The sequence below is a fragment of the Notamacropus eugenii genome, chromosome X (genome assembly GCF_028372415.1).
Source record: "Notamacropus eugenii isolate mMacEug1 chromosome X, mMacEug1.pri_v2, whole genome shotgun sequence".
NCBI classification, from domain to species: domain Eukaryota; kingdom Metazoa; phylum Chordata; class Mammalia; order Diprotodontia; family Macropodidae; genus Notamacropus; species Notamacropus eugenii.
Window position 1 is genome coordinate 34,865,776 of NC_092879.1, and position 22,414 is coordinate 34,888,189.

Here is a 22,414-nt window from a genome sequence, read left to right on the forward strand (position 1 = left end):
ATACATAAATTATATTTTAAAAAACTGCTGGGAAAACAGGAAAATAGTATGGCAGAAACGAGGCATAGGCCAACATTTACACCATAGACCAAGATGAAGGCAAAATGGGCACAAGATTTAGACATAAAAGATGATCATATGAACAAATGAGGAGAGCAAGGAATAGTTCATCTGTCAGATATATGGAGAAGAGGATTTATGACCAACCAAGAGATAGAGAACGTTATGAATTGCTTAATGGATTAGTTTGAATCCATTAAATTGAAAAAAAATTGCATAAACAAAGCCAATACTAGTAAGATTAGAAGGAAAGCAGAAAGCTGGGAAACAATTTTTCAGCCATTGTCTCTGATAAAGGCTTCATTTCCAAAGCACATGGAGCACTGAGTGGAATTTATGAGAGTACAAGTCATTCCTCAAATATAATAAACGGTTAAAGGATATGAAGTGTCAGTTTTCAGAGGAAGAAATTAAAACTATCTATAGTTTTATTTGTATAAAAAAATGCTCTAAATCACTATTGATTGGAGAAATGCAAATCAAAACCACTTTGACATCCTACATCACATGACAAAACAGAAAACTGGTAAACTTCAGAGAAGATGTGGGAAAATTGGAACAGCAACGCAATGTGGGTGGAGTTGTGAAGTGATCCAACCATTATGGAGAGAAATTTGGAAATATGCCCGAAGAGCTATAAAATTGGACAGACCCATTTAGCAAGCAATACTACTGCTAGGTCTCTATCCAAAAGAGATCATTAAAATGGGAAAAGGACTCACATGTACAAACATAATTATAGCTGTTCTTTTTGTGGCAGCGAAGAATTGGAAATTCAGGGGATGTCCATCAATTGGGGAATGGCTGAACAAGTTCTGGTTTATGAACGTAACGAAATACTACTGCACTATAAGAAATGATGAGAAGCTGGACTACAGCAAAACCTGGAAAGACATATATAAACTGATGCAGAGTGAAATGAGCAGAAACAGGAGAACATCGTACATAGCAACAGCCAAATTGTGCGACGACTGACCTTGATAAGTTTATTAACCATTCTAAGCAAAGTAAGGATCTAAGACAAATGCAAAATGACTAATGAAAGAAAATGCTATCCACATTCAGAGAAAAAACTTTAGCGTCTGAATGGCGATGCAAGCATACTATTTGCTCTCTTTTGTGGTTTTATTTTGCTTCTTCTTTCTCACGTTTCCTTCCATTAGTTCTAACTCTTCTTTAGAACATGACTCGTGAAAATATGTTGAAAAAGAATGAGTGAGTAGAACTTATGTCAGATTGCACGTACTAATTTACTTATTCAGTGCCACACCAATCAAACTACCCAAGATTTATTTTGTAGAGCTAAAAAATAAATCATAACAAATTCATCTGGAAGAACAAAAGGTCAAGAATATCAAGGGAGCTGATGAAAACAAATGTGAAGGGAAGTGGCCTGGCTGTATGAGGTCTAAAACTATTTTATAAAGGGACAATCATCTGAACTGTTTGGCACTGGCTAAGAAAGAAAGTTATGTATCGGTGCAATAGGGTAGGTATACAAGCCACTATATGTAGTCAATGACTATAGCAATCTACTCTTTGATAAAGTCAAAGGCGCAACTTTTGGAATAAACTCAGTCTCCAACAAAAACTTCTGGAAAAACTGTACGGCAGAAACTAGGTGCAACGCATACAAAGATAAGGTAAAAATGGCTAGATGATTTAAACATAAAGGGTGATAGATACCATAGGTAAATTAAAGGAACAAGAAAAGATTCATTAGTCATATCTATGAAGAAGGAAAGAATTTATGACCAAAGATGACATAGAGTGTTACTGAATAAAGGATGGATAATTTTGTTTAGGTCAAATAAAAAAGGGTTTGCAGAAAGAAAAGCAATGCAACCAAGATTGGAAAGAAAGCAGAAAGCTCTATAACATTTTTTACAGCCAGCGTTTCTGATAAAGACCTCATCTGTAAAATACATGGAACTAGAAAAAATTAAAAACAAAAGGAAAAATATGGTTTTTACTTTAAATTGGAGGAAAATAAAATACTAAGTAAATACTGTAAAACAATATAAGTGGACCATTCTGCAGACCCTTTATTAATGTGAATTTACCCATGGATGTGGAAACGGGCAGGAGAGAAGTAGAAAGGAGCTGCACTCCCATGGGAGAGGGTCTGCCACACAGTTGAAGGACACGCGGGGGTTGGGTAGAGAGAAGCAAGAGCAGAAGAAGACTGTTGGGGACAGGTGCATGAAGGTCTGGCTGAAACTGAAAGGAAGAACACTCCAGCAGGCAGACGCATGGGGGCAGGGCACAGTAACATTCAGAAGATGACAGACACATGGTACCCCAACATGCATGGACAAAATACCAAAAAGCAGGGACCAAACTATCTGGTGGGTAGGTTTCTGACACCAAGGTCACTTCCTTCAGCACTGGAGCGCTCAAGCCAAGCCCTGATCCAGCAGTGGTGGTGGCTGTCTCTCTGCAGGTCAGTTCCTCTACTTTCACTTGGTAGATTTCTTAAAATTTTTTTCTGGAAGTTGGGGGCAGGAAGAGAAGGAGATCCCAGTACAGTATGGTAAAGTTTACATTGGTGTTTTTTGAGGAATGCAGGTTTCTTATGGTATTTCTTACACGAAATCCAATTCGCAAAATGTGAATTTACATAAACCAAGATTAGGAGGGAAGCAGAAAACTGGGAAAGATTTTTGCGACTAGTGTCTGTGATAATGGCCCCATTTCTAAAATAGATATGGAACTGAGTCAAATATGCAAGAATACAAGTCATCCCCCAATCGATAAAGGATCAAAGGATATGAACAGACAGTTTTCCGAGGAAGAAATTAAAGATATCTATAGTCATATGAAAAAATGCTCTAAATTATTATTGATTAGAGAGATGCAAATCAAAACAACTCTGAGATACTACATCCCCCCATCAGATTGCCTACCATGACAAAGCAGGAAGATGATAAATGTTGGAGAAGATGTGGGCGAGTTGGAACACTAATTCGTTGTTGGTAAAGCTGTGAGCTGATCCAACCATTCTGGAGAGCAATTTGGGAATATGTCCAAAGAGGTGTAGAACCGTACACACCCCTCAATTCAGCAATACCACTCCAAAGTCCATATTCCAAGGAGATCGCAAAAAAGCGGCCAAGGACTTATTCATACAAAAATACTTGTAGTAGCTCTTTTATGGTGGTAAATAACTGGAAATTGAGGGGTTGCACACCAACTGGGGAATGGCGGAACAAGTTGTGATTTATGATGTAATGGAATATTACTGTGTAATTAGAAATTTTGAGTACACACAATATTAAATCTATTAAATAAGACATTGATAGTGGAACATCTCTGATCTTCTATAGTAAGCCTAGTTATATATTTCTCTACAAGTTAAGGTGGTTTAATTACTCATAATGGCATGGGGATTATTAGGTCAAAGCCTTATGGAACCAAGATATGATTCTGTCAATTAAGTTAAAGTCACATCCTTCTCAGTTGTGTGACAGTTATTTGTCTTCGAAAAAGAATGGCTTGTGGTCTATCTTGAAAATGCCTTAAAAGAAGCATTCACCTTAATTAAACGGTATTTATTTGAATATGGCTACAAGTTGGAAATATGTTATTAGAAATAACTGACTTGATAGACATTGTTTTAAAACTGATTACTCAATGCATTTATGTATACCACTGCTGAATCTTTTGCAACACTTGAGTTAAGCTGGCAAATTTTAAATGAATTCATTTATGTAGTGGAGTCCATTTTCATATAAAGAGTTTTATAGTGGAGTCTTATCATGCTAATAGGGGAATGAGTAATGCTAAGGACAAAAACTGGGTTCTAATTTTTCTGTTTTTATTTTGATTTCTTAGATACATCAATATGACAATTGGTCAGTATGAAAATGTAATCCCCTGGCCTCAAAGTTTCCAAATTTGATTTTATAATAATAGAGACATAAGGGTTGACTGTGTTCTATGACTTTAATTCTAATTTTTTGTTCTGCGACTTTAATTCTAATTTTGAGATCTGAGACTAATTCTAATTCTGTGACCAAGACTTTAATTCCAGTTGTGTGTTCTAGGACTAATTCTATTGGCTTGTTCCACAACCTTAGTTCTAATTCTGTATTCTAAGAGTAAATATAACTCTGTGTTCTAAGACGATTTCTAATTCTGTATTTTATGACTTTAATTGTAATTCTGTGTTCTCAGACTAATTCTAAACATGTCTTCTAAGACTAATTTCAAATCTGTGTTCCAAGAATTTAATTCTAATTCTGTGTTCTAAGATTTTAAATCTAATTGTCTCTTAAAACTTTAATCCTACTTCTGTGTTCAAAGATATTAATTCTGATTCTGCACTCCATGATGAACCCTAATTCTGTGTTCCAACACTTTAATTCGAATTCTGTGTCCTAAGATTTTAATCCTAATTCTGCTTCTTTAGATTACTTTTAATTCTGTGTTCTAAGACTTTAATTCTAATTCTATGATTTTAAATGAATTGTCTCTTAAAACTTTCATCCTCCTTCTGTGTTCGAAGACATTAACTCTAATTGTGCATTCTGTGAGTAACTCTAATTCTGTGTTACAAAACTTTAATTCGAATTCCGTGTTCTAAGATTTTAAATCTAATTCTTGTTTTAAGGTTTGTATTCGAATTCTGTGCTCCAGTATTTTCATTCTCATTCCGTGTTCTAAGACTTTAATCCTAATTCCGTGTTCTAAGACTTTAATTCTGATTTGTGTTCTAAGGCAAATTCTAATTCTGTGTTGTATGACTTTAATTCTCAATATGAATTCTAAGTCTTTAATTCTAATTCTGTGTTCTAAGATTTATGCTCATTCCTTGTTCAAAGACTTAAATTCTGAATCTGCGTTCTCAGATTGTAAATCATATTCTGCATTCTAAGACTTTAATTCTATTTCTGTGTTTTAAGATTTAAATTCTAATTCTCTGCACTAACACTTTAATTGTAATTTTGTGTTCTAAGACTACTTCCAATTCTGTGTTTCAAGACGAGTTCTAAATCTGTTTTCCAAGATTTTAATTCCAATTCTGTGTTTTTAGATCTTAATTCCAATTCTGTATTCTAAGGCTTCAATTCTAAACCTGCTTTCTAGGATTTCAATTCTAATTCTATGGTCAAAGATTTTATTTCTAATTCTGTTCCCTTCATCTTTAATTCTAATTATGTGCTCTGAGACTTTAATTCTCATTCTGTCTTTAAGAATCATTCTAATTCTGTGTTCTAAGACCAATTCGAATTCTCATTTCTTCCATATTTTGAGGGTAAACAAGCATCCCTGAACAGAAATCAGTTTTATCTAGGTGAATCAGCTCATATCATTTGACAGGTCTGCCACGCAGTTAGAAAATAATTCCATTATGCCATCACTGTGGCTTTATATTTGATATACAATAGAAGTTTCCACTTCCCACATGATTAAATAAAAGAAAATACATTTTATATTGGTATGCATCTTCATATTCATAGTACCACTAGTTCTAAGAGAGGGCAGTCAGGTTTCAGTATCATTTGGGTCCCCATCACCACAGCACTCTCTTGTTTTGGTGAATTATTTCAATAAAAAGGTTGAAACCAAAATGAAATATTTATAAAGGTTTTTCTCAATTGAAGTACACCTTATTAGTGAAATTCTTTATCACCCTGCACCCCAAAATATAGAATACACTGTGACACAGATCCACAAATTTCTCCAACGGTTAGAAAACGTTAATAATACATTTTGTGCTGCTCAGGCATACTCCCTGAAGGTATGCTTTGGAAGGTTGAAAAAAGTAATGAATTGTTTAAAAAGAAGAGCAATTATTTGAGCAACGAAGTAAACATTTTTCATAACTCAGATCTTGGTTTCATGTCCTGACATTCATTTCTTCTAAAGACTTTATTCTAGTATTGCATCCAGTGTGCAGATGAAATCCTCGATGTATTCGTTGAATAAGGAGAGGCTTTCTCCAGCAAAGTCCCACTTCCATGCTGCATCATGTCACAGAAGTGACCTGAATTCTTGAAAGTTACATCAGCAGAGTGCAAGCTCTGGCTGGTCCTACAACCAAACTGAAAGGGCTTGCAGTTCAGGCCCTGTGATACAATGCCATCGCCATGAGGCCCAGTCTAGCTAAGTGCTGGAAGGCTCATCATGAGAAAACGAGTCACCAGATGATGCGCTTTTTGGCAACAGCACGTCCTGAAACCATCTACTAAACATGAAGGAGTTGAATGATGCGGGTACCCACACTGATGAAATCACAGCTCTTTTGATGTACTGAAAAACCGTACTCCATTATACACATCTCTTGTTGATCTACCAGTCCTGTCAAAAGCCTGCCTTTAAAGTTACTAGCAAAACTGAAAATACACACTATTTTCCACCTAAACAGACTGTTTTATAGTTCATCCTCACAAGACCCCTGTGAAATAGGCACATTTTACAGATGAGAAGACTGAGGCACAGCAAAGTTCAATGACTTGTTTAAAGTTTGACTGTGATTTAGGGGCAAAACAGTTATATTCTTACCATCCATGTTCATATGGATCAATGGCATTGTTCATAAAACTGGCTTTTATTTTTAATATGTATCAGAATTACAAGTATCTAAACAAGGGATACATTTTACAACTCTATAAAAGCCAATATTTATTTTTTAAAGACAGAAAATTCTTAAATTAAATCTGTGAACCTATGAACATAAGCAAAAAAAAAACCTCAAAAATCTTAAAATACAATTTATCTTTCATTAATCATCTACTAGATTGGTTTGGAATTTGGATAGTTTCCTCAAAAAGAAAATAAATCAAACAAAGTCAGAAAACAAAAATGATGGGAAACTCCCATCACCCTATTGAACTAACATCTATTAAGTGCCTAGATATGCAGATTGATTAAACCTGAGTCAATGAAGCCACAAATGGATTTGTTTTGATGGGAAATACAAGGTAACTGTGTGCTTTTAAATAAGGAAATTCTATCTACAACAATACTAATTTCTGTTGCATAGGATTTTCAGGAGCGGTAGTAAATTGTAACACATATCATTGTATAAAAATTAAGATAATCGGAAACCAGAGCGGTAGTAAATTGTAACACATATCATTGTATAAAAATTAAGATAATCGGAAACCAGATTCTAGGTAATAAGATTTTAGAACAAAGTTATTCCATAAGATGTATTCAAACAACACAATTCAATATGATTTTATGCAGCAGGTTCAAAAAATAAAGTACGTGCCACTTAACATAATTAAGTTTTTAGCATCTTTTTCATTTCAGTAAATTTGTCTTGATTTGTTGGGTTATTTAAAAAGAAGAGTAGTATCTGTTCACGTTTTTCCATCTGTGAGTATAAAAGACAAAACTATATTCACTATTACTCAAATCTTATGAAGTTGTTTTTCACTTCAAAGGGATTTAACTTACCTGTTTCCTTAACTCTATGCAGCAACAATTAGTCTGTCCTATCAGGAAATACCAGAAATACAAGAAACTATTAACAAACCAATAAAATATGCTATAATAGCAAAAAAAAAAAAAAATTCTCTGAAGACAGATACATCTTCCAATTCAACTATTTCTACATTTAAGAAAGTTCTGAGAGGTATCCACCCGAATTTTACTAACCAATCAATCTAAAAGTAAAATTTGAAGGTTGGGGAAAATTTATCTTTATTCCAAACACTTTGATTTTTAGTTGAGATGTGCTGTGCCAGAATTTCCATCGCTAGCTCATTATCAATTTTAATAGTACCATTTTCAGAATGTTTTTCAACCGACACTGCATGGCCGGTCTTAATAATTACTTTTACTGAAATCGTGATATTTTGATTCAGCACGAGGTTTTTTTAGTTGTTCTATTACTAATGGAGACCATCTCCCATGCACTTGCACTATTCCTGGGAAAAAATTAGTTACAATATTTAGGTGGCAACGATTCACCTTCTACATTTTCTTATTCTGTGAGGCATAATCTTGATTATAAAAGTGATGAAATTTGGGCAATTTTCTGAAACTACTGATGATGGTTAAAATAAATTGACATATTTTCAGGTAGATTTATAAAACTGCCTCTATGTACTATTTCACTATTTAAGAGAATATATTAACAAATTTGACTCCTTTCAAAACAAATTTCTACTGTGAACCAGTCTAATTTTATATAGTTGGATCTATAACTGGAATGTCAAAAAATAATGGCTTTCAATTGTGTGCATTAAATCAAAAAAACCTTATTAGTCTCATTCAAATTTTCACTGACGAGTCCAGTGCATTATTATAACCTATTGCCTGTAGCATTAACACGTCTGGAAGATTCCAAGAGCATGAGTTCTAACATGTCATCAATGTGGGAGAAACTTAAAAATATTCGCGTTTGGAATACAACTATTATAACCATACCTTCAAATGAGCACCTAATTATTTGAAAAGGAAGTTCCAGGAAGCTGGTGGTGATTGACTGAACCGGAGAAACAGTTAAAGTTTCAATGTTTCCATATTCAGCATAGAGCACTTTTACCTCTGATTCTGAGACCTTCAGGATGAGAGCACAATACCAATAATTGTCACCTAAAGGTAGAAACCTCAAATGAGAAATTACTTTTAATGTTCTCATCCCTTGAAAGCTGGCCAGTACTAATTTTAAATCACTCAAAAATTTTCAATGCACACAGATAAAGAAAGGAAAAGTGCTATATATTTCCTTACTCTTAACTTGCCATACTAAAATGGCTTCACCCTTTGTAATGTTATCCAATTTGTAGCCTGCTATGGCAGACAAGAGGAAATTGAACCAGTAGACATACAAGACTGTTTGCCTGTACTAAAGTTTGAGAGATTAGCCAGTCTCTACGTTTCTCTACAGATACATCTATAGCTCAAAAGTTTAAAGAGTACCCTTTCACTTTATTCCAAATTGTTTATTTTTATTTTAAAAGAAGAAATTTAAGCATAACAATTCTGGGCTTCTATTGTTATCAAACCAGCAGGATTTTTTTAAATCAGCATTTTACACAATAACAACAAATGCAGCCAACAAGCAACAGTGTAACTTAGATTCCACTTATTAAATGTAAAAAAATCATCATTTTGATTGTCATCCTACATTTGTGACACCCAACACATTTGCCCATGTAAATATGACTATTTGGATTTGTTTGTGTATTTCTACCTTTTCAGTCTTTTGAAATAAGATCATTTACTTTCCTTGTATACTGTAAGACTTGGAACATCATTTATTGCTTATATGCACATAACTTTATATACAAATATGGCATTTCTCACCTTCTGCAAGTAGGGCATAAACAAATTGCATTTCTAGACGTGTTTATGGGTTTGTACAAATCACCTTATGTTCCTACTCAACTTCTAACTGGGACCAAAGGCACAGGTTTCTGCAACAGCTAGCCTCAAAACAGATAAATAAAGATTTCCAAAACTAGAACCACACCCATGACCTTGACCTTGCTAATATCCTTCTAAAGAACCTATATATAAGTGGATGGACAGAGTGTCTTACCTTCAGAAGTTTAGCACATAAAATATGTCAAATCTCTACTTATATATAAAAAGACACATATACCTATTGCTTTAATAGAAAGATCCGTACTTGTCAATCTGGCACAGCATTCATCTCCAATTCTTGCTTTAAAGAGTACTATTTTTATGAGAGTTGCAATATTTAGTTAACTATCATCAAATTTAGTTTTCTTGGTCTGTTTGGAAAACATAAAGAGTTATTCTGTGAGGAGTTTTAGCTTGTAGACACTACATTGTAATTAAGACTAACAGGAATAGAAGTTAATCTATCATTTCAAGTGTATTTAAACAAATGTATATTCACCTTGTGCATGTATGCTCTGCTCTGAACTTTCTTTTTAAGTTATCCACTCTTATTTCTACTTCTGTTACTTTCAAGGCTGTCAGAATTCTTGATCTCTAGATATTTTGGCATAGTTCTCTATACATAGTTAACATCAATATTAGTTAAAAAGATGAAGTCAGGTACAGAGCAAATTCTGCATTTCAACATGCTTCTGAACTTAAACTATTTTTTTAAAAGACCTTATTTGAGGCCTATTCTACAGCATTTTGAAAGGAACTCCGCACAGCTTATAATTGCCTAACTGCTGTTGATAATTTATTACCTCATAATCAAATACTCAAGTCTTCCAAACATAAATTTCCAAGCGGAAAGGTATGAGTAGTAGTAAAATTTTCGTGACTAAATTAGGAAACATTGGCTTGAAACACCTAGATAGAGTAAAAACCTTGATTAATCAGGATTCTTAGGCAATTGTCTTTTGATTAATTAGAAAATTCTTTCCCTTTCAACCCTCATTGCTGAAAATATTTTTGAGATATACCCCTGCCTTTCTTAGCACATTGAACATAATTTAAAGTTTTGTCGATGAGTTGAGCATTCTAAACGTTGTTACTGTATGATATCATAAATATGCAATACAAAAATAAAGTTAATCGTTTGACCCAGACAAAACCACAAGAGTTTGTTTTGCTGTATTTTGTTAGCTAAACTACTGACAGGCAAATGAAAGGCAAATTTCTCTCCTAAAAATCCAGGGCATAGCAAAATGTTAAGTAAGGAAAACAAAATAACTCAGGTTTCACTGTGTGTGTGTGTATTTAAGCAAAATTTCAGAAATACTAGGCTTCAACATTTAGTTTCTTACCTCTAGTCTCAATTAGTGATGCATAAAACAAGGTTGGACTTATATGTACTATGCAAGCTGGTAGAGTTTCATAAACTAGAAATTCTATTGTCTTCCACTGCTCAGAGAAGAGTTAGCTAATAGGATAGAAAATGGAGTTCTTGCATTAAATCTATACAAAAAGGAATAAGAATGGAATTTATCAAAGTGCAATTATTAGATACCTAATGAAAAACATTTTGGTAAGTGTTGAGAAGACAAAGAATACGAAGACTAAAACAGACTCTACTCCTATGGAGTTATGATGTAGTGCAGGAGACACCATTTACATTAGAAGCTACATGGAATAGTCTGCCTCTAGATTGAGAGCTGATAGACTAGAAGCATATTTTCTTTGCTTCCTTGAGACAGGAGGAGATAAGACGCAAGCTGAAATTAATTTTTCCTGATTATACATGTTTTAATGGGTTTAGGTTTTGTCTTCTGAATGGGGGGGAAGGAAGAGAAAAGAGGAAGAGAAATTGAAGGTGAAAACTAAAGAAAATGGAATAAAGATAGTACATGGAAGACATATATGTAGATCTATCCATCTCTCTATCTATCTGTGTATCTATCTATTTCTCTATGTATCTATAGATTTATCTATCTATATCTATGCACAGACAGGAAGGCAATAGCAAATAGAGGAGGGGTCAGGAGACTTTGCAGTAAAGAAAAGATTTTCTGCAGAAAGTGTTATTTAGCTGAGGCGTGAAGAAAGTCAGGAGGTCATCTAGTGCAAAGGCATGGATATGGAAGACAGAGCATCCTATGTGAGAAACAGCAAGTACAGCAGAATGAATGGAATGTACAATTCGTGGAGATAAACTAGCTTGAGAGGAGGAGGGGTTGTAAGGAGGAGAAGGGATGATGAGTTCATTCGATTCCTACTTGAAGTCCAGTCAAAATATCTAAGGGCCCCTTCCTGTCAAGGTAAACTCCTGTACATTGAATAAGGAACTCCATTCCATTTCATGCCTCCAAAAGATCTATCATCCTGTATCACCCGCATTGTTTCACGTATCTTAAATCTCTCAGGCTCCTGTATGTTTCCTTACAGCTTACAGACACATCCATCCTTTAAAAAGCCCTCACTGGATTCACCCATCTCCAGGAATTATCATCTTCTACCTCTCCTGTTTTATGCAAAATTCCTTGACAAATCCATTTACGATCAATGTTTCCTATTCCTTTCCTCTCATTCACTTAACTCTTTGCATTCTGGCTTCTGACCTTTCCATTCAACTGCAACTTTTTTCTCCAAGGTTAGCAATGAATTACTAACTGTAAAATCTAATGGCCTTTTCCCAATCCTTATTCTTCCTGGCCTCTATGCAACCTGTGATACTGTCAAACTCCTTCTTTTATATGATACTCTATTCTCTCTTGGTTTACACTCTCCTGGTTTTCCTTTTGTCTGATATCACATTCTTGATCTCCTTTTGTTTCATCTTTATCAAAGTGATGATCATAAATGTTTCCCAATTCAAACTTCTGTCTTCGGCCCTCTTCTCTTTCTATACTCTTTCACTTGGTAATCTTATGGGTTCCCATAATTTCAATCATCTCTATAAGGATGATTTTCAGGTCTATTTCTCCATTCCTAATCTGTCTCTTGACCTTTAATATCACATCTCCAGTTTCTCACTAGATATCTCAAACTGTATATCCCACAGACATCTTAAACTCATCATGTCTAATATGTTGATTTTGCATGTGTTTAAGTTCAGTATAAAAAATGAAAGAATTAAGGAATAGTCTTGATATTAAAGTTAAGATAACTTTTCTAGATTGGATGTGAAGGGGATATATATATATATATATATATAGTATTAAAGAAGGGTAAGACAAATAAGAATTTCTTACGGATGGAGGAGCCCCAGCCCTATTTGTCAGTGTAGCAGGAGCCAGCAGACACGAAGATATTGAAATTGAGAGGGGACGAAAAGGCTGACAATCTTCTACAAGAGACAGGAGTAGTAACGATCAAGACTGATTAAGTACCTGCTATGTTTCAGACATTGTGCGTGCCAAGACAAAAATGAAATATCTATTTGTCCAGCCCTAACCTCTCTTTTGACCTCTCAGTATCACATCTCTAGCTGTTCACTGGATATCTTAAAATGAATGTCCCTCACATATCTTCTCATCTTTCCCCGCAAACTGTCCCTTTTCCCCAACATTGCTAGAACATTCAAGGGTACCACAATCCTATTAGACACCCAGGCTTGCAATCTAGGGTCATCCTTGGCTCTAAACTCTTTCTCATCTTCCATATCCAATAGTGGCCAAATGTTGTTGTTTTCACCCTAATGACATCAATGTGACATTGCCAACACGATAGGACAAGTCCTAATGACCTCATACAAGGACTATTCCAAGAGGCTTCTGGGTAGTCTCCTGGATTCAAGTGCCTCCCTACTCTAGTCCATCTTCCATTCAGCTGTCAGATTTATCATCCTAAAGCCCAGGTCTTAACATGTCATCTGTCTATTCAGTAAACTCCTGGTTGTCTATTACACCCACCAAGATCAAATGCAAAAGCCTCATCTTTTAGAGTCCTCCAAAATTTGACTCCTTGCTACCTTTACAGTCTTTCTACACCTTACTCCTCGCCATAAATTTTGGAATCTAATGATACTAGCCTTAATATTCTTTAATGTTCTTCATACAAGGCATTTCATCTCCCAAGTTCACATTTTCAATAGTGTTGCCCAGTCCTGCAACCCTCTCTCCTTGTATCCACCTCCTGGCTTCCTTCAAGTCTCAGTTACACTTCCATCTCTTGGAAGAAACCTTTCCGGACAATCCCTTAATATTAGTGTCTTTTCTCTGGAATTATGCCCCATCTGTCCTATGTATATATCTTCTTTGTACATGTTATTTACATATTTTCTCCTCTACAAGACGCCTTGAAATTAGGGATTAGTTTGGTTTTGTTTTGCCTTTCTTGAAAGCCCCAGAACTGAGTATAGCACCTGGCACTGCATAGGTACAAAAAATGCTTGCATGTTTGACTTGATTTAATCGGTCCTCAAGAAGTTTATATTCTATCAGAGGAGTTAACATGCAATCATAACCATATACAGAATATTTACAAGGTGACAGGGGGAGGAGCACAGAAAAGGCTTGGAGTTAACTTTTGAAGGAAACCAGAATTTTTCTCTTCAGAGCATATATGAATACAATAGAAAATAGCCACCATCTAGGATAGTGGAAAGCTTCAGCGAACATTAAACCCAGAGGCAAATGACAGAGCAGGAAGTAATTACATACTTTTAAATTCAAACTAGAAAAAAGATTGGTCATATTAAAAACATAGGCATACCTGCTATAACCAACTCAATCCACAAAAATCAGGACTTCACAAATGGTATCCAAGTATTTTACAAAATAATCTATATATTACAATATAATTTCTTTAAATATCAAACTCCCCTAGTACAGCTAAAACAGGATTTGATTTGCTAAAAAGTTAACAAAAAAAATAATCAATAAAATTGATTAATACAATACAAAAACAATCTTTTCAGCAAAAGATCTCCGGCACAACATAATAAGAAGCAAGAAACAGCATGGTGTAGTAAAGTGCTGGACCTGGAGTTGGGAGGAATTTTGGGAGGAGTTGTATTAAAATTCTGAGTTACACATGAGCTGTGTTGACCATAAGTAAATCAAATAAAAGAATAGTAAAAAGAAACACAAAGAAATATTCAGAAAATGTAAGAAACAATATGAAAAACAAGTGATCCAGAAACTGGCCAAGAAAAGACAATCTAAGAAATATCAGACCATCTGAAGACTATGATTCAAAAAGTCTTGAGACCCAAGTAGACATTTTGAAATGGAAATATTAGAGTCAAGAGAAACATAGAAAGGTCCATATATTTGTTTAATCGAAAGGGCATTATGTGAGGAATTGTTTACATGCTGAAGAAGGAATGGGAATACTAATATCTGTAATGGTCACAAGAAGGCAAAATAAGACAGAGGACCTTTGGATGGTTGTCTTCTGTTTTGATTGTGTCAGGGGTAAAAATAGGAGAAAATGGGGGCACTATACTTGGAAGAAAAGGAGAAGGAAATCACCATCATGTATACAATAGAGGGATAAGATGAAAAGTAATTAACTGTGGAAGAAAAGGTGGGAGAAATGTGTATACCAGAAACTTTACTTCACTTTCATCTGAAATCGATAAAGGGAGTTAAACACAATTACATCCCACCCCAAAAAACAGCACACACACACACACACACACACACACACACACAAACAGATCTCAGTATAGAAATACAATAAACTGAAAAGGAAAATAGTAAGTGACAAGAGAAGACCAGAGAGTAACTTTAAGAGAGAGGCCAGGATAGGTAAGAGAATAATCAAAAGCAAAATAAACTGAAATGCTGGAGAGAGGAACATGAAGGGTGGATTAAAAAGAAGAGTAAGAACCTGGGATCCTGGGTGAGACAAGGAGAAAAACTGGCAAGAGGGTCACAGCAGAAGTTTAATTTATGGATCACAACTGTCAGGGACAATAAGTATCTATACTTAATTACTCAAGGGTAGGTAGAGCTAATATAATAAAAATGACAACACTAACATAATTATTCCAGGTTGTCCCAATACAACTCCCACAAGAATAGATCGTAGAACTAGAAAAAGAACTTAACCATCACTCTGGAGGTACAAAGCAGTCAAGAATCTGAAGCATAATAATGGAAAAATGGGAAGTGAGGAGGCCTGTCTGTCCTGGATCTCAAACTTTATTGCAAATCAGTAATCATTAAAGCAATTTGATATTGGTTTAAAAAAGGTCTATCAGAAGAAAAGTTTAGGTAGAGAGCTTACGGAAACAAATTGTCTGATAAACCCAAAGGTCCCAGGTTGTGGGAGGAAGGACTCATTAGTTGACAAACACTTCTGGAAAAATTAGAAAGTAACCTGACAGAACGGAGCTGTAGACCAACATTCACAGCCTTCGCCAAGGCGAGCTTCAAATGGATGCAGGACTCAGATGTACAAGGTCAAAGTATAAACAAATTAGAGGAGAAAGGAACAAGGTACCGTTGGGATCCACAGAAAGTTTAAGATGACAAAATGAGAAAGCACTTATGAAGAAAGAGGAAACCTGCAGCTAAGGTCCAGACAGAAAGGTGATGAACTTAAAGGGTGAAAAGGGGCCTACGGTTTTAGACATGTCTAATGGGGGAGCTTTTTTTTTCTTCTTTTTTTGCCAGAAAACGTGCTTATGTGTTGAGCGATATGCTTTTCATTTATAAAATTTACTCACCTGGGGAGTGGGAAGCACGGGTTGGGAGAGACAAATGGATTTAAATTACTGGTTATTTGAAAAATAAAAGTAATTAAAACTGAAACATTATAAAATGAAGAAGTAGTTACATCATCTGATTTTTTCAAAGAGAAGAATATCAAATGGTTCCTATCAAAAATGCAAAAGAAACATTCCCAATAATTTCAAAGAAAATTAAAAATCTATTTTGTGCAGTCATTTACTAACAAAACTAATGAGAGGAAATGGATGCAAACTTAGAAAAATACAAAATACCCAGATGAAGAAAAGAGAATTAGATGCTTAAATAACTCAGTATCTGAAAAAGAAATTTAGCAAGACATAAACGAATTCACAAAGAAAAAAAACTAACACAGAAATGCAATGTGATATCAAAATTTGCTAACGTCCCCCCACAAAAAACAGTATGAGCCATGGAGCAGGTTTCAGCGTCATGACCCCCATGTTCCCCATTTGAAGATGGAGAACCTGAGGTGGGGGCGGGGATGGCACCGCCAGGAAGCTGACTTTGGAATTCAGAGAAGAGCTTCCGTCCCACCAGATGGCCAGACCGTTACACGCCCTTCCCCCAACCCCAACAGCGCCAGATGATTGGCTGGCGCCTTTCACAGCCTCGCTCACCTGCCCATAAGAGGAGCCTCCAGCGGCTCTCCTTCCTCTTCCCGGCCACATTCCTGGGAATAGCCACGCTGTGGGAGCTTGTCTACAGTGGGCCTCGGCCTCCAGTCTCATCGCCCTCAGAGCCCGAACTTTCCAATCAGAGCCGGGAAGGGGCAAATTCCTTCCAGCCAGTCGGGGGCAGTCCCGAGACCTGAGGAGGTGCGAGGTGGCCCGCCTGTGGTCCGGCCCACCTCCCGTCCGGCCCGCCTCCCGTCCAGCCCGCCTGCCGTGAGGCCCTCCCGCTGAAGCTGCGCCACCAGCCCCAGTGCTCGAGGCCCGCACCTGCGAGTCAGGATGGCGCTTTCTGCATCCGAGAGGGAGACAGCCCAGGAGCTCCCAGAAGAGGAGCCGGCGCTGATCTTCCGTGGCCCCACCATGCGCCTGGGCCACTGTATCAAAGTGATGGTGGAAGACAAGGAAGTGAGATATGTGGTACAGTACCCACGTGGGACCTGGGACAGCCCAGCGACTGGGACCTGCCCCCGCTGTGCCAAGTCCTGAAAGGCCCACCGTTCCCGTGGCCCGGGCTCAGCCCAGGAGCCTGAGTCAGTAGCGCCTAGTGCCAAGGCCAAGCGCAGCACCAGCAGAACAGGTCCCAGCACCAGCACCAGCACCAGCACCAGCACCAGCACCAGCACCAGCACTAGCACCAGCACCAGCACCAGCACCAGCACCAGCCAAGCAGTCACCAGCACCAGCACTAGCACCAGGACCACCACCAGCACCATGACCAGCACCAGCAACAGCACCAGGACCAGCACCAGCACCAGGACCAGCACCAACCAAGCAGGCCCCAGCACCAGCACTAGCAGCACCAGTAGCAGCTCCCTAGGGGGCGCCATGGCTCAGGAGGCCCCCTTTGGGAGAAGCCAGAGCAGCAGGCCCATTCCCCAGGGAGTGGGGGGAGCCAGCACCAGTGACCCATCATCCTCCCCTCCCGAAGAAGCCCCCCAAGAGCCGCTGGGCGGCTGGGAGTACGAGTGGATCCCCCAGAATCGGGTGCTCCGCTACTCTCAGGACCAGGTGAACCAGGATAGGAACAAAGCTCTCCGCTTGTCCACTGCCAGGAAAGAGCAGGAACAGGCTGCCCTCACGGGCAGACGCTCCCACACCAGTCGTGGTCGCCGCCACCACGACCCAGGTGAAGGGAGCACCTCTGGAAGGATGCCACCGCCACCGCCCAAGCGAGGCCGCTCTGAAAGGGTGCGACGAGAGTCCGGATCACGGGGAGCGAGCTGCCGAGCTGCTGCTGAGGATCCCCAACAGGATGCCACCCCAGGCAGATGTGAAGTCCAGGTCGACCCGCCCATGTCCCTGAGACCCATGCTCATTCTAGACTGGGACATGGTGACCCTCAGGAAGATGCTCTGCAACCTGCCAGCCAAGGTCAGCGCCGATGCCATCCTCTATGAATATGCCAGCTTCCCTCTGAAGCACCGCACCAGAGATCAAAGCTGCGCTGTCTGGGGCCTGGTGGCTGTGCTCAAGGAATACTTTAATGTACTCCTAAGCCCCCAGCTGCTTTATGATTTCGAGAGGCCACAGTATGATGAATTGGTGGTCAGCTACCCTTCAAGCCAGATATGCGAGCTCTATGGAGGTATCCACCTGTTGCGCCTCTTTGAGCATCTGGGCCCAATGCTCACCTGCACTGCTCTGGATGACAGCAGTATGAATGTGCTGCTGAGCCATTTGCAAGATTTCCTAGATTATCTGGCCCACAACTCTTCTCTGTTGTTTTTTGATACCAGCGACTACGAGCCAGCCTCTGCGGAGCACCTGAAATTAGTTGCGTAAAGGCATGGTGGTTTGGGCTCCTGCTGCATGAGCATTTCCTGGAGCCAGTCCATTGGTTATATCAGCCCATACCTTGCCAAAACGATCTGTTCCTCTAATGTGCTTTGGGGGGTTGATGTTTGTTTCCTTAATGTTTTCCTTAACTTCTTCCATGGAGGAAGCCTCTTCTCTTCTTGCAGAACAGTCACTAGCGTTTGCAGCAACGGACGTAGAGACTGGAATACCAAGTGGGACTCTTCCCGCCTGCCTACACAACCACATCGCACACTGTTGGCTTTGTATTCTGATGGCTCCAGCACTTAGGACCTGTGGGACTGCTCTGGAACTGAAGACCTTGAGGGGACTGTTAGTGTCAACAATATTGCCACATTAACTGGGTTATCTGGGACTCTGGCTGGTTATCTGTTCCTTCTTGCAAGGTGTCCACACTTCTCTTCCAAGTACTTGTCTCCCTTTGGGCATTACTGAAGTGTTCTGCTGTTTGCTATGTGGATTCTAATGCAAAATTGAGTGTTGAGAAAAACACTCATCTGAATTCAGGGATGTCTAGGAAAGTTCCTCCTTCAGAGGGCTTTGAAAAGTATCCAAAAATGTGTTGATTTTCCTGACCAAATAGGGTATACATATTTTGATGGTTCTGTGCTTTTAAATCCCCGCACTTAGGACCTGTGTGAATGGCAAGTGTCCAACCACCTTGATCGATGATTGTTAGTGCTAAAGTTACTGCCACTTTAACAGGGTCATCTTTTACATGGACTGGGTACCTGCCCCTTTTATTAACGTGACTGTATTTCTCTTCCAAGTGTTTTATCTCTGTGTGCCAGTGACTGAACTGGTCTCATATTTGCATGTCGATTCCAATGAATAAGTGAATGGTAAGAGAAAAAACACTCATCTGAATTGAGGGATGTATAGCAAAGGTCCTCCAGAGAACTTTTACAAGTGTCCAAAAATGTATTGATTTTCGTGCCCAAAAAAGGTACACTTATTTTGATGGTTCTGTGCTTTTAAATCTCAGCACTTAGGACCTGTGGGAATGATTAGTGTCCAAAAACCTTGAATGATGACTGTTGGTGCCAAAAATGTCACCACATTAATGGGAGGTCTTAGGGGGTGAGAGTGTTGGCTTATCTGGTACATGAGATGTCTTCTGCATGATTATTCTGTGCCCCAATTGATTCCAATACAGGTTTAGATGATAAGAAAATATTTTCTATATTGACAGATGTCTAAGGAGAGATCCTTCTTCAGATGTTGAAAATGTTCAAATGTAGAAAATATAGAGTTTTTTTCAAAATAAAAAAAAATGTGTGTGTGTTCATTGTTCTGTGAGTTCCAGTAGACCCCAGAGATCCATCCAGCTATGAAATCAAGTAAGAGTGAGCTTTGCCTTTGCCCTGGTGTTGATACACTCTGATCCCGTAAGAATTGGGCCTAGTTCATCTGGGGATTTCCTCTTGGGAATGTGGGGAGGTCTCCCCGAGTCTCGGTAAGGGCCACTCAACCTTGTTCTAAAGCTTCTACTTATTATCTGCAGTGGCCCCAGTAGGGGATCTAACATCCCGTCCCAGGTGCACTCCCTCCACCTTTTCCGGGCCCAAGAGGAAGGGGCTGCGACCAGATATTTGCAGGGACAATATATAGAATCAGGGATCCTGGAGGCCATCTAGCCTTCGTGCAGCAGGTAGAGACCCTGAGGCAAAGAAAGCCACATTGCTCTTGGCCATAACCCTGGGTTGGAGGCCTCCCCTACCTGGTCTTCCTGCACAGAGGTACTGGAAGCATGCATGCACTGATCTCCAGTGTGAGAGGCTCACCCACATCCCCCTACTTTCTCTAGGAGCAACGGCCCCTAATGAGGTGGGCCAGTGTTGTGTTTCAGCAGTTCTCCCCTAAGCCTGTGTGCCCTGACCAGCTCTCTCAGGCCTACAGTCCTGTGTAGTTGGCCCAGCAGCAGGTCATTCTGGTAGCTCTCAAGGCTGTCTGACTTGTCCCTCTCAGGCAGAGGTCCTTAGTTCTGACTTCTAACTAGCTTTGGTCTCTATTCACCTCTTCCCTGACTCAGGGCTCGGGATTCTACCCCCAAGGTTAGCACTTTCCCACTGTGGCTTTTTGGAAGGTTGGAGGAAAACTCAGTATTTTACATGTGCCTTTCCAACTCCTGCCCTTCACTCCTGCAGCTGCCGCACACACACACACGCACACACACACACACACACACACACACATTTCTCACATACCTACATACTACACTGGCACCAGGTCATACAAATTGCCCTTTGTCTTCAAGACAGTAGTAGTAGGAAGAGAAGTAGGAGTAGGAATAGGAATAGTAGGGCCACCAGGTGGTCCTGTGGATGGAGAGTCGGTACTGTTATAAAGAAGATTCATCTCCCTGGGGTCAAATACCAGCCTCAGACACTTACTAGCTGTGGGACCCTTGGCAATTCACTTAATCTCCCTCTCACCTTCTCCAGCTGGAAAATGAGCTGCAGACAAAAATGACAAGCTATTCCAACATTTTTGCCAAGAAAACCCTAAATGAGTGAACAACCACATAGTAGTAGTAATACAAGTAGCAGCAGTAACTAGCTTTTATAAAGCAGTGAACAACAAAAAAGCAGTAATAGTAGTGACAACTAACATTTATAAAACACAGCCAGTGCTGATAAGTGCTTTATCATCATTATATCATTTGATCCTCACAACAACCCTGGGAGGGTTATTATTATGCTGTATTATGCTATTATGATCCCCATTTTATTGATGGGGAAACCGAGGCAGGCAGAGCTTAAGTGACTTTCCCAGGGTCACCAGCTAATTAAGTGTCTGAGACCAGATTTGAACTCAGCCCTTCCTGACTGCAGGCCTGGCACTGCAGGCCCTGTAGGACCCAGCTTTCAAGGGCACTAGGAACCCTTTGGTGGAGGAGTTGGAGTAGGCTACCCAACAAAAAAGGGAAAGAAAGCTGGCAATCACTTCCTGCTCCAATAGTAAATACCTTTCTGTGTGCTGTTCTGTTGGAGAAGGGAAGCCCTGCTGACTGGGGGGCCTAGGACAGGCAGTGTGGTCTCATAGAATAGGTTCTGGACCTAGGATCAGGAGGCCTGGGTTCAAATATCACCTGCTTTTTCTTAATTTATATATTCAGATCTTTTTATGTTGTTATGGGGAAAAGATCGCTTTGAGATTGTGTGGTAGGTTACTACTGCTGACATAAATCTACCACAATGTTGAAATTAGAGAATCAAAAACTAAGGTTTTATTTGGCTTAAGCACAGGTTCAGGAGGGGGAAAAATAATCCTGAGAAAAAATTAGGATTCCAAAGAGGCTTTTTTATTGACCAAATTATGCCAGTGGCAGTGAAATAATTCTTTCACATGTTATAATTTTATACATTCTTTTAGGATGTAAAAGGTTTTTTTTTTCTTTTTAAAGATTGCTAAGTTGCACAATGTATAGAGCAGCAACCTTGGGGTCAGGAAGACCTGAGTTCAAAGGGGGAATCAGACACTTACTAACTGTGTGACCCTGGGCAAGTCACTGAATCCCATTTGCCTTACCAAAAATAAATGAATTAATAAACAAGCAAACAGACGGATAGATTGATGGATAGATACATAGGTAATTAGTAATAGCTAATGAAAGATGAATATTTCCCATCACAGTTTCCCCCATTCTCATGGACATGTTCACATTTGACTATGGGCAGATACCTCTGCAGGTAAACAGAAGACCTGGAAATATTATACAAGAGTCATATAATGATCACCCACATTAAATAACGCAAGGTCTCCTTGATCAGATTGTTCCTGGTACCTCACTCCAAATGTGCATTTCCTCAGTTTAAGATTATTGTCTAAGAAGCACCACATCGCCATCTAGTGCTTGGAAAC

At 38.8% G+C, this 22,414-nt stretch overlaps 1 protein-coding gene and 1 pseudogene across 1 annotated transcript; one reads left to right on the forward strand and one right to left on the reverse strand.

The window, feature by feature from the left end:
* Positions 1–7,291: 7,291 nt before the first annotated feature.
* Positions 7,292–16,792, reverse strand: LOC140516299 (tudor domain-containing protein 1-like; annotated as a pseudogene).
* Positions 16,793–17,560: 768 nt separating this feature from the next.
* LOC140516300 (mortality factor 4-like protein 2) lies at positions 17,561–18,517 on the forward strand. The gene has a single exon (XM_072627302.1). The coding sequence runs from the start codon at positions 17,561–17,563 to the stop codon at positions 18,515–18,517; it is 957 nt and encodes a 318-aa protein (XP_072483403.1).
* The last annotated feature ends 3,897 nt before the right edge of the window (positions 18,518–22,414 follow it).

Bases quoted from the DNA above. Each gene is read 5' to 3' on its own strand.
- LOC140516300 (XM_072627302.1), top strand. From the start codon at position 17,561: ATGGCTCAGGAGGCCCCCTTTGGGAGAAGCCAGAGCAGCAGGCCCATT.